At 43.4% G+C, this 12470-nt stretch overlaps 1 protein-coding gene across 1 annotated transcript in view; it reads left to right on the forward strand.

Moving 5' to 3' along the window:
- The window catches only part of acad9 (acyl-CoA dehydrogenase family, member 9), a 13147-nt gene continuing 677 nt past the window's right edge, over positions 1–12470 (forward strand). The window contains exons 1-17 of the mRNA XM_085455657.1: positions 1–269; positions 1267–1360; positions 1487–1588; positions 4907–5013; positions 5090–5190; positions 6615–6693; positions 6779–6950; positions 7038–7111; positions 7192–7267; positions 7356–7426; positions 7514–7633; positions 7715–7843; positions 8999–9078; positions 9231–9357; positions 9432–9509; positions 10390–10518; positions 12321–12393. Of these exons, the coding sequence (XP_085311783.1) occupies positions 90–269; positions 1267–1360; positions 1487–1588; positions 4907–5013; positions 5090–5190; positions 6615–6693; positions 6779–6950; positions 7038–7111; positions 7192–7267; positions 7356–7426; positions 7514–7633; positions 7715–7843; positions 8999–9078; positions 9231–9357; positions 9432–9509; positions 10390–10518; positions 12321–12393 (1792 nt within the window). The 5' untranslated portion in view covers positions 1–89. The remainder of the gene's footprint in view (positions 270–1266; positions 1361–1486; positions 1589–4906; positions 5014–5089; positions 5191–6614; positions 6694–6778; positions 6951–7037; positions 7112–7191; positions 7268–7355; positions 7427–7513; positions 7634–7714; positions 7844–8998; positions 9079–9230; positions 9358–9431; positions 9510–10389; positions 10519–12320; positions 12394–12470) is intronic.

Genomic DNA, 12470 nt, shown 5'->3' on the forward strand with positions numbered 1-12470 from the left:
CATGGGACAGAAACGGGTGAAAGGTACTTTGCTGCTTGGGTTCGGGAGCAGACCGATGGCTGTATGAAGTAGAGATCTTTGCTAATAGAATGATGAACATGAACAGATTAATCGTCTCTCGAACCTTTCGAATCGGAGAGCGGTTGCTTGGCTGTCACGCGAGGCATGCTGGGCAAGAAGAGCTGAGACTGCAGCAGCGGAGGAGCATTAAAACTCACTGCAGACACCTGGCGTATGCGAAGGATCTGTTCCTCGGTCAAGTGAACAAGGTAAAGGAAAAGAGCTGCCAGAAAGCCTCTCCAAAGTTAGTGACGGGCGGAGGAAGTCGTCTCAGAAAAGACTTTGTACTTTAGATGATAACTATATTCAAAGCTAACAATCACCAGCGTTCTAGCTTTGAAAGAAGTATCGTTTACGAAACAAAGGGCCTTAGACGCAACACCAGAAAAATAAGACGCATAAAATGCAGGGAAGCTTGAAAAAACTGAGGCTGAGGCACTGTCTCACCTGTTTGGGGTAAATGGTGAAAGAGACTTTAAATATCTACCCAAAGTAAAACCAGCTACCGTGTAGGAAGGTCGGTTTATCTCACACAGTGGAAACGTCTTTCTTTAGAGTCCTCCATGTTGACATGAATCATCACACCGTTCACGCTTTCAGTCTCCCTCTATAACACATCCCAAGGCCTCTCTGCAGGATTTGTTTCTGGAGTCTGGAAAAGGCCATTAAAAGAGGGTAAATCATGGCGATAAAGGGATGCACATGGTTACCAACAACCCTTACAGTGCTGTGATTGCTTCAAGGATCTCAGAGTGTGGAGAGAAAAGATTCCCTACACAGCAACATCAGTCTTTACTTTTGGCACAAGGCAGGTCAGCACAGGGGAATCGTGCTCTTGATTCACCACACCAGCTTTTACTTTTCAGTCACGTTTCTGCTGCCTGCAGTCTTACAGTTCTGTACCTGCCACTCACTGCGTGGTTTCTGCACCATTCTGAGTAAACCCTGGATGCTGATGGGCAGGTGAGCTGGTTCAGAATCATTTAAAACCAGCCCAGGCCACAGTCAGAATTACAGACATGACCTTTTTCTCCTTTCTCATAGTTAATATGAACATCAGCTTTATCTGCAGGATTTCATGCTTCACACTGTCACCACATGATGGATTAGAAGCATATAACTATATAACACAAAAATATGACTTGGACGGTAACATAGATGCATAACCCTGTTACGATCTCTAAAAAGGCCTGTTTCGTTCTCCAGGCTGAGGTCTTCCCTTATCCAGAAATTGGAAATGATGAGGTGGAGGAGATAAAGCAGCTTGTTGCACCGGTAGAGAAGTTCTTCAGTGATGATGGTGAGGTGGGAATTGAGTACATGCACGTGATTAATGACTTTCAGATATGATTTATCAGAGGAATTAAATGACTGACATTGGAATTGCTGGATTTTGTTTGTTTTTGTTTTGGGGTTTCTTTGCCAGTTGACTCAGCAAAAATTGACAGAGAGGCCACAATTCCCCTGGAGACTCTGCAGGGGTTGAAGGATCTCGGGCTGTTTGGAATCATGATTCCTGAAGAATACGGTGAGATGATTTTAACAAAGCCCTTCTAAAAGATAGTCTCGTGTCTCGGGATCCATCTGAAAATATGAGTGAAAATTGATTTCAAAGCATTTTTGAGATGAACTTTAACTCCACCCGACTTTGCCCCAAAGTGAAGTTAGAAGTTAAGAGCAATGTTCTGGACATTATACTAATACTTTGATCTGTGTTGTTACTTATTTTTACATTCTTTTATTTAGGGTATTTTTTAAGGACGACACCTCCCTCATATAATTTGTGTGACTATGTAGCTTTTATACACAACTCTTCTAAGGCTACTAGTTAGTTTCAACATTGCACTATACATAACAGATGGATGCAGCTCCTTCTTTCTGAAAAGCAAAGTGCCTGAAACTTGCACTCTTTTCATTGGCCAGCAGAGGGCAACTTCCTCCTGTGGTTGCAGAAAAGAAGTCTGATTGTGTGGACACCCGTAGTGGCATTTATTTCAACTCACTTTTATTTATTTATATATTTATACAGCACCAAATCACAAGAACAGTCACCTCAAGGTATTTTATATTGGCAGACCCTACAAAAATACATACAGAGAAAAACCCAACAATCATATGACCCCCTATGAGCAAGCACTTTGGCAACAGTGGGAAGGAAAAACTCCCTTTTAACAGGAAGAAACCTCCGGCAGAACCAGGCTCAGGGAGGGGCGGGGCCATCTGCTGCGACCGGTTGGGGTGAGAGAAGGAAGACAGGATAAAAGACATGCTGTGGAAGAGAGACAGAGGTTAATAACAGATATGATTCAATGCCGAGAGGTCTGTTAATACATAGTGAGTGAGAAAGGTGACTGAAGAAGAAAAACTCAATGCATCATGGGAATCCCCGGCAGCCTACGTCTATTGCAGCATAACTAAGGGAGGATTCAGGGTCACCTGGTCCAGCCCTAACTATAAGCTTTAGCAAAAAGGAAAGTTTTAAGCCTAATCTTGAAAGTAGAGATAGTGTCTGTCTCCTGAATCCAAACTGGAAGCTGGTTCCACAGAAGAGGGGCCTGAAAACTGAAGGCTCTGCCTCACATTCTACTTTTAAATACTCTAGGAACAACAAGTAGGCCTGCAGAGCGAGAGCGAAGTGCTCTAATAGGGTGATATGGTACTACAAGGTCATTAAGATAAGATGGGGCCTGATTATTTAAGACCTTGTATGTGAGGAGCAGGATTTTGAATTCAATTCTGGATTTAACAGGAAGCCAATGAAGGGAAGCCAAAACAGGAGAAATCTGCTCTCTCTTTCTAGTCCCTGTCAGGACTCTTGCTGCAGCATTTTGGATTAGCTGAAGGCTTTTCAGTGAGGAAGTAATAAATGCATGAACTAGTTTTTCAGCGTCACTCTGAGACAGGATATTTCTAATTTTAGAGATGTTGCGCAAATGGAAGAACGCAGTCTTACATATTTGTTTAATATGTGCGTTGAAGGACATGTCCTGGTCAAAAATGACTCCAAGGTTCCTCACAGCGTTACTGGAGGCCAAGGTAATGCCATCCAGAGTAAGAATCTGCTTAGATACCATATTTCTAAGCTTTTCAGGGCCGAGTACAATAACCTCAGTTTGATCTGAATTAAGAAGTAGAAAGTTAGCGGCCATCCAGGTCTTTATGTCTTTAAGACATTCCTGCAGTTTAACTAATTGGTGTGTGTTATCTGGCTTCATGCATAGCAGTGAAAATGTATGTGATGCCTTCTAATGATACTTCCTAATGGAAGCATATATAATGTAAACAGAATTGGTCCTAGCACTGAACCCTGTGGAACTCCATAATTAAACTTGGTGTGTAATTGGATATGATACAAACCACAACCACCAACCTTTGGTTTCTCAGTCAGACCCACATTTAGCTCATAACAGCTGGTTTCAGAAAACCAAGATGGCAACATTCAAAGCATGACGTCACAGTGGCTGGATCCATATTTTATATATAATCTATGGTTTCAAGCTAGTGATTTACACTAATGTGCTGGAGCTGTCCTTCATTTCTTTACATTCTGCTCAGAAAATGGGAAATACATGGAGAGATTTATTGAAATGTGTAAACATAACAAACACAGTTTGTACAATTCCAATAATGTTGGAACTCCATATTCGTATGACTGTCTGAACTATCTCAGGCAGCTTTGTTTAAGTGTTCTTCAGGAATATCTCTCCAGGCTGTTTGGATGATATTCAAAGCTCTTGTTTGGATGTCGGCTGCCTTTCGTTCTGTGTTGATGATCTCGATAATGTTGGGGTCTGGGCTCTAGGGAGGCCAGTGCATGACCTATAGTGTGCACTGCGTCTTTGTCTCTCCGGGTATGGCTTTACTGCGCTGCTACTGTGTTTGGATTCATTATCATGCTAAAAAATGAGGCAGTTGTCAATCAGATGCTTTCCAGATGGTATTACATCTGGTCAGGAGGTTGCAAGCTAGTGTTCACTTAGTGCCAGCCAACACTGGATAATGGAAGGGTTGCATCAGGAACTACATCTGGCATCATATCTGTGCCAAATCAAATATGTAGCTGCACCCACTGCGGGGATTTAACTTCCCAGAACATTTTTTTTTAATGTATGTCAGTTTAAAACAAAGCATTCATCTCGTGGCACGGCTGATGACAATTGTATGGTATTAGAGAGAAGCCCAGCAATCCCCTGTAATCAAGCACTTTGCAACTGTGGGGAGGAAGAACTCCTTTTTAATTGGCATATCCAGGCTCAGTGATGGCAGCCATCTGCTATGGCAGGTCTGGTGTTGAGGATAGACAGAAGAAGAAGAAGATCACAGACTCTACAAACAGCTTTGTTTTACACATGGAGACATGAATCCCAGAGCGCAGTTTAAAATACTGAAATACTGTTTGAATGGACTTTAAACATTTAACGTCATTACTTTATGAGTATATTAGTATGTTATCTGCTGTTAATCAGCAGCGTTTCAAGTATCAGGTCAGTATATTTGGGTGTATTTTATGGCACAAGAGGTTCAATTAAGCTCTCACACTTGACATCTAAATGGTACTCTGTCTGAGCTCAGCGCAGAAATGCTTTAATGAACAGGTGGCATGCTGTTAGATTTAGATATGGTTCCTGCCTCAGTGCAGCTTCTACACGTACAGATTCAAGTCAAAGCTACATATCGACTGTAGTGGGGTTTCCCTGAAACATCACTACGATCCTGACTTCATCATGGCTCCACAGCTGTCTCTCTGACACATCCATGCTAGATGGAAATGCAGAAACTGCCCCACTGCGAGACACAGTGGGGCAGTTTCTGTTTTTATTGTTTATCATTTGTTTTTCAATCCCAGGGGGTCTTGGATTATCCCACACCTTTTATGCACGACTGAATGAGATCATCGCCTTAGACGGCTCCATCGCCGTCACACTGGCTGCTCATCAAGCCATTGGACTGAAGGTAAAAATACAATACGGAGTTGTGTCTGCAATGTGGACAATCTGGAGGATTTGCTAACACATTTGTGGGCTCTCAGGGGATCCTGATAGCAGGCAATGAAGCCCAGAAGAAAAAGTATCTGCCCAAGCTGGCCTCAGGGGAGCACATCGCAGCTTTCTGTCTGACAGAGCCCGGAAGGTAAAGAACACCATGCACATGTCATCCGCAGCGTTCTCCTCTGTGGCTCCAACTCTGCTCATACAGCAGTGAAGCACAGTCTGATGAACACAAATAACAGGTTATCTCTACACCCACTGGCCACTTCATTAGGTACACCTGTTGAACTATTATTAGAACAAATATCTGATCGTCCAGTCACAAGGCAGCAACTCAATATCAGAGTCATTTAGGCATATAAACTCGTTCAAACCCAGCATCAGAGTGGGGAAGAAGGGTGGTTTTAGTGCCGTTGAATGTGGCCTGGATCTTGTATCTCAGAAACTACTAGGATTGTCTCATACAACCATCTGTAGGGTTTAGTCAGAAAAAGAGAAACTATCCAGTGAGTGACAGCTGCCTGCGAGAAAATGTCAGAGGAGAGTCGCCAAACTGCTGTGAGCTAAAAGGAAGGCAACAGTAACTCAAACAAACACTCACTATGCAGAAGAACATAGCTCTACGAACCCTCTATGAACACACAACATTTTGAACCTTGAAGCAGATGTGGTACAACAGCAGAAAAGCTAACAAACAGAAAGCTGAAGCTACATTTCACACAGGTTTAACAAAGCTGGACAGGAGAAGACTAGTAAAACATCTGAGGTAGGCGGCGTGGCCCCTCTAATTTTTGAATAAGATAACCTGAGAACGAGGTGACGTAGGTACAGCTACTGAAAATCTCAGACGAGCAGTGATCCTGGAGATCTTGACCTCAAAATCAGATGTCAGCTTTCCTAAAAATCACATTTATTCTACGTTTGCATCTACTAGGGGGCTGTGGGGTAGCCTGGCAACTGTCAGTAGACTCCCAGTATGAAAACTGTCAGTGTGCGTCAGGCTCCATCCAGGTAACTGGCTGCAGTTTACGTTTTAAAACCCAGCAACCTGAAAATAAGCGTCTCAGCTGATTGTATCTGCAGGTTCATTCTCAGTCACTGCTCAGCGTTGACGCCCACAGGGCACCAAACGGTGGTTAAAGATGGCGGTTACAGGATTCAGGACACTGTACAGAGCACCACGATTACAGCCTAAATCAGGACATTGTTTAATCAAGATAAAGACTGATGTCACAGATGTTGAATCACTTCCCAATGACTTTAGAAATACTATGTATTGATAGAGACCATTAGCTGTTTGGATTGGACTCCACAGAAACACCCACAGAACCAGTGTTCCCACTTTTCCTTCCTCTGATTAGTACTTGGTGATAAAGGCTCATTGTGTTATTTGCTTGAAGTGAACTAAACAGTGAGGTTGTTTTCAAGTCACTGCAAGCCAAAGTCATCATTGAAAACCCAATGTGATGCATCAGCCAGCGTTAACACAGTGATGATGGCATCTACGCCATGTGCCTGAGCACGTAGCTGTCTTTGCTCCACTGACACTCAGCCTGTCCGTTACAGTGGCAGTGACGCAGCCTCCATTCAGACCCGTGCAACCCTGTCTGAAGATGGAAAACATTACCTGATCAACGGCTCCAAGGTGAGAGGAACAGTTTCCACCAAGTTTTAATTCAGACTTCAACTCAGCCTCTGACTGAAGCTCCTGACTTGAATCATGTTGTCAGATCTGGATTTCAAACGGAGGCATGGCGGACATCATGACCGTGTTCGCCAGGACTGAGGTGGAAGTAGATGGTGTAAAGAAAGACAAGATATCTGCATTCATCGTGGAGAGGGCTTTTGGAGGGATCGCCAGCGGCAAGCCTGAGGACAAACTGGGCATCAGGGGATCCAACAGTAAGCCTTTCATCAACACTTAAAGGCAGTTTGATAGACGCTGGGCCATTTTCATGTCATTTATGTTTCAACGCTGTAACCTTTCAGCCTGTGAGCTGTCCTTCGATAATGTCCCAGTACCAGTAGAGAACGTGATCGGAGAAATTGGAGGTGGATTTAAGGTAAGCTCTAAAGCCAGCTTCATCTGTCTACACAATGGAGATTCTGTAATATTTGTAAACATGTGCTGCGTGTCGGACAGATCGCCATGAACATCCTGAACTCGGGGAGGTTCAGTATGGGCAGCTCCTGTGCTGGAATGATTAAAAAGCTGATCGGTAAGCACTCAGCTGTTGTTTTAACTGGGTAGCGGTTGTGAGTGTTTTAAGTTTATTAAGTCTGGCTTCTCTGTCTGGCCTTCTGTAGAGCTGACATCTGAGTATGCTGCTACCAGGAAGCAGTTTAACAAAAGCCTGAGTGAGTTTGGTATGATCCAGGTATGCTCTCCCCTCACTTGGAAGCTTGTGACACCTTCCAGTCTGATCAGAAGTGACTAAATACTGTGATTTCTATGCTTTCTGTAGGAGAAGTTTGCAATGATGGCCCTCAATGCCTTCGTGATGGAGAGCATGGCATACCTGACAGCAGGGATGATGGACAGACCGGGCGTTCCAGACTGTTCTCTGGAGGCAGCCATGGTCAAGGTACCACTTGCTCTGTCGTCTGTGTTCAGGTGAAACTTTTATGAAACTACTCACGGTGTGTGTTCCTCATCTTCGGTACAGGTGTTCAGCTCGGAGGGAGGCTGGATTTGTGTGAGCGAGGCTCTTCAGGTGCTCGGAGGTCTGGGTTATACCAAGAACTATCCCTTTGAGCGCTTCGTCAGGGACTGCCGCATCCTGCCCATCTTTGAGGTACTCATACATAAGTGTTTAAACTCTGAGGGCTAGATATAGTCTTGGTTTGTGCTAGAGTGAAACCGTATGTATTTGTTTCCTTTTCAAAAAACGAATCTTGCCTGCCCTTCAGCTTTTTGCCCAGCCATAGTTAAGATGAACTCTGTGCCCCCCTCTCCTCTCCATGACACACATCAAAAAACTGTTAACAGTTCATTTGTTAAACCTTGTCTTCCAAACTGTAATGCTGTATCAAATCCCAGTATTTTTATGGTCATTGGGAATTTGAATCTTCTGCTTAACCTTGTCAGGGTCGCTGGAGCCGATCCCAGCTGTCTTAGGGCGAGAGGCAGGGTACACCCTGGACAGGTCACCAGTCTGTTACAGGGCTAACAACACATAGAGACAAACAAACATTTGCACTCACATTCACACCTATTATCCTAACCCCACTAACTGCATGTCTTTGGACTGTGGGAGGAAGCTGGGGGCATATTTTACTGTTGAAACAAAGCTCTTAATAGATGAAATTGAAGTAAACAGTTAATTTTGAGGTGAAACACATCATCTTCGGGCACTTTACATAGAAAGCTCCAGACCCATCATTATCAAAGCCCCTCACTGTGTCAGTCAGTCACACTCACTGTTACTGATAGAAAGTTTAAAATTTGAAAATACAATGTAGCAAAATTCCCTGCTTTCCTACAGCAGAGAATCCCACACACTCCTACACGCACACCTGCGGGGTACAGTGCGAGGGAAGTTCAACGCGGCCATCCGTTCTTCGTTAGTCAGAGATAACAGGTTTCACTTTGGTGGTTATTGACTGTGCAGCTGAGGTCGGCTTGGTTTGTGTGTTCTGTGATTAGAATCAAGTGTATAAACATTTTCTGCATCACCAAATCAGTACATGTAACTTTACAGCTGGGCTTCATTTGTGATGTGAGTATGGTACAGCCTGCACGAATAAAACGTGCTCCCCAGCAGAGAATCAGCATTTCACTTAAGACATGCAGTAAATAAAAGAAATCGTTAAAACGTCACGTTTCCAGCTGATTTTGAAAGCAAAACATTGCCTGCTCACAACCGAGTTCTCTGTTCAACCATCAGAGAGCCACTTCCCGTGACACAGAAAACTCTTAACTTAAGTCCAATTCCACTGTTTGCTCACAGGGTACCAATGAAATCCTGAGGATGTACATCGCTCTCACTGGAATGCAGTACGCTGGCAAAATCCTCACAGGGAAAATAAAGTAAGAATCTGAAGGTGTTGTTGAGGTTTGAAGGTTTTTGCTTTTAAGTCCTACATCGCCCCTTCTGTTAGTTGTGTTGTGTTCACACTTCCTAAGAAAAATATGGAGCTGTTTGCCTGTGCTTAGAGGCGCGTGGTTGTTTGTGCCCTCAGGGAGATGAAGAAAGGAAATATAGGTCTTGCGATAGGCATGGTCGGCAAGAAACTGAGGACCTCGCTTGGAGCTTCAGTAGACCTCGGCCTGACGGGGAAAGATGGAGTGGTGCATCCCAGCTTGGAAGTAAGAGAATTGTGGTGTTAGATGAGTGAAGTGTTTTTTGTCGAAGCTCTTCAATCTTCTGTTTCCGTTTGCAGGACAGTGCAAAGAAGCTGGAGCAGAACGTCAGCCTGTTTGGGTCGACTGTGGAGAGCCTGCTCTACAGATATGGAAAGGTAGCGTTTGATTCTGGAAAAGCAGCTGTGGGATTTTCCCGCTCAAAGCTTTCCAGTTTCTATGAGCAAATTTCCCATTCATCATGTAAATATGAAAGTTGTTTCATAATGAGCGGTGGTGTTTGTCTGTTACACAGCTGCTTCAAATTGTGTTTCGCGACTGTGCTTTTGTAATCACAGCTTTACCCAAAGAAGCTATAAACCTTTTGGTAGCCGGAAAGTTTTCCAGATTCTGTTCCTGTATCATTTGACTGGTTTAGATCCAGCACACACAAACTTTCCTCAGAGGACTTAAATGTTTGCCAAGAGTTTGAATATCGAGGTTCAGGCTGCTTACATGTAAGAAAATAAGCAGTGAAAAGTTTGAAGGCTAACAGCACATGCAAATCATTTCTTCTTCTCTTTAATGATATTTTCAGGAAATTTGGAAAAGCTATTAAAGAAGATGGTCTCATTGCAGGCAGGGTGGAGGAACTGATGCATTTAAGTAGAAAATTGTTGCTATGGATCAAAGCCGTGCTCTAACAGCTCATGCTGTAATTGTACAGTGTCATTACAGGACTGATTATCTGTAGTGTTACAATGCAGGGAAAACTCATTCCTTAGCTCTACGTGTTAACTGCCCATCAGCCCCAAGCTGCTATTTCACTCTGAAATCTAGATGGAAATGGAAACTATGTCAGTTTATTCATTTGATTAGTTTTACTCACATGTTTTACCCATGGCAACAGGACAACAATAAAGCTCGATGCTAGTTAACCGTGTGCTTCTTCAGTACTTGCACAGTGACTCGACTAGGTTTTCGTCACTAAAATACAAAAGCTAAAGTTGAGGTAACTGTCCCTCACATGTCTCTCCTCCTCTCCCCCGATGATGTCAGACCATAGTGGACGAACAGCTCGTCCTGAAGAGGGTGGCAGACGTGCTGATCCACATGTACGCTATGACAGCCGTCCTGTCCAGAGCGAGCCGCTCCATTAGCATCGGCCTCAGGAATCACGACCACGAGGTTTGTACGCTCTGTGCACACTCACACAGTTTAGAAGTCTCGCACACGCAGAATAAATATTCATATTGAACTTGTTTGTTTGCCACAACGAGAGCAGTTTTCCATCGATCTCATAGGATTTCTGTACACATCACTTCCTCTGTGTTTACGCTGTTTAAGGCTGACAGTAAACAGCTGCCTCACTTAGCCCACACTATAAGCATCGGTATGTTCACTGCAGAGCCTGCAGCAGCCCAGCTCACACCTACAGCGGCTGAGTTAATGTTTTCACGTGCGTGAGGAGTCTGTAAAGAATTGGAGTTTACACAACTGTAATTTCAGCTTGCGTCTTAGTGTTGGAGGAAAATGCAGCAGGTGAAATTTTGAGCCATGCCAACCACTTCTGGACAACATTTCAACACGAATGCTAGAGAACTGCTCATCCACATTTATCGTAAGAAACTAAAGACAAAAAGATTCAGATTAAATCGTGTTCACTTGTCCAGCTGTCTCTGTAGGACCCACTTTGAGTTTTCGACCGTCAGCATGAGGACACTTTGGTTACAAGTAGTTTCTTTTGGCAGTGTTTCCCTTGAACGGCTCATTGGAGGGGCCTAACCGGACAAACTTTCTCAACGTATGACGAATCACATTCAGCAAAGCACTTACTCAGGTCCCCAGTAACACACATGCCACGTACACATGAAGTGGACCGGATGTAGAGCTTCCTGATTTATTAGTAAGATGCAAGAAGAAAATCTCCCAAACATGCAGTGCAGTCACACTCTGCTGTTGGCCAAACACTCAAGACTTTCACACTAACAGCAGCATAAAGCAGGATATGTCTCAGCTCTTTGAGGTGAATTACAAATTTAGTCACACAGCCAATCTTATCAAATTTAATCCTTTTTCATTATCGTATTGTGTAATTGTTTTGAACTGTGTGTGTACACAAACGTCTACCCTACTTATTGATATGGTATAGTGCTTTATTTGTGAGTTTGATGGTTACCACCCAAACTGATGTTTGTGGCTAGACTAGTTCTTTGACATCACACAGATGAGGTTTCTACAGGAGCACGTCATCATTCACACATTTCAGAGTCTAGCAGCTCGTGTGAAGTTTACTTTGGATGGTTCCAGCATTACGGCTCATAATCAAAGTCCCCACGGAGAACTTGAACGTGATTTTTATTCCTCACTATTAGGCTCTATTAAATCATATAATCTTATCTGGTGTGGTTTGTTTTGGCTGTTTTCACTTACTGCAGGACAGCGGTTCCTTCTGCAAACAATTAAAACAGCTCCACGTCTGTTATTCTCTATTTGTGTGTTTTTCTTTTCTTTTTTTTTTTTCCTTTCACTTGCTGACGTGTTTAATTAGGCTTTTGATCAGCTTGTGTTTAGACTTGTTAAATAAAACTCGCCGTCACTTTTATTACTTTCACTTTACTATTTGATCGAGGTAAAAGCTGTAGCACACTACCTTCATTTGAACAGCGGTTGTTCCTGGAGCAGATTTAGGTGAAGGGCAGGACGATGGAGTGTAAAGACGACTGAAAAAGAGTCCTGTTCGTAATGAGAAACAGCGATGCAAAACAAAACCTCAACACAAAGACTTTAAGAAAGAAAGCCTTTAAAGAGGGCAGCGAATGCTTCATATTATCCTCTGTGTTTCAGATGGGCAGCGCTGTGCTGTCTCTGCACTGTAGTTAAAAGCCATAAATGTGAGGGTGCACGCAATACACCTTTGGTTTTCAGTAATTATATGTACAGTATTTGCAGATAGAGGTGCCAAATGTTTACTGGTGTTGCTTTTTTAGGTGCTGCTTGCGAACACATTCTGCAACGATGCCTTCTTTAAGAACAATTACTGGATGGTTCAGCTGCAAAAACGTAAGTACAACACAAAACTGTAATTGAGAACAGCACCGTGATCCGTGTGGGACTTTTTTTTTTCTTCTTTCAGCAAC

Source organism: Copadichromis virginalis, linkage group LG5 (genome assembly GCF_057382275.1).
Source record: "Copadichromis virginalis isolate Kocher_CV1m ecotype Utaka linkage group LG5, C_Virginalis_male_GT1.1, whole genome shotgun sequence".
Classification (NCBI taxonomy): domain Eukaryota; kingdom Metazoa; phylum Chordata; class Actinopteri; order Cichliformes; family Cichlidae; genus Copadichromis; species Copadichromis virginalis.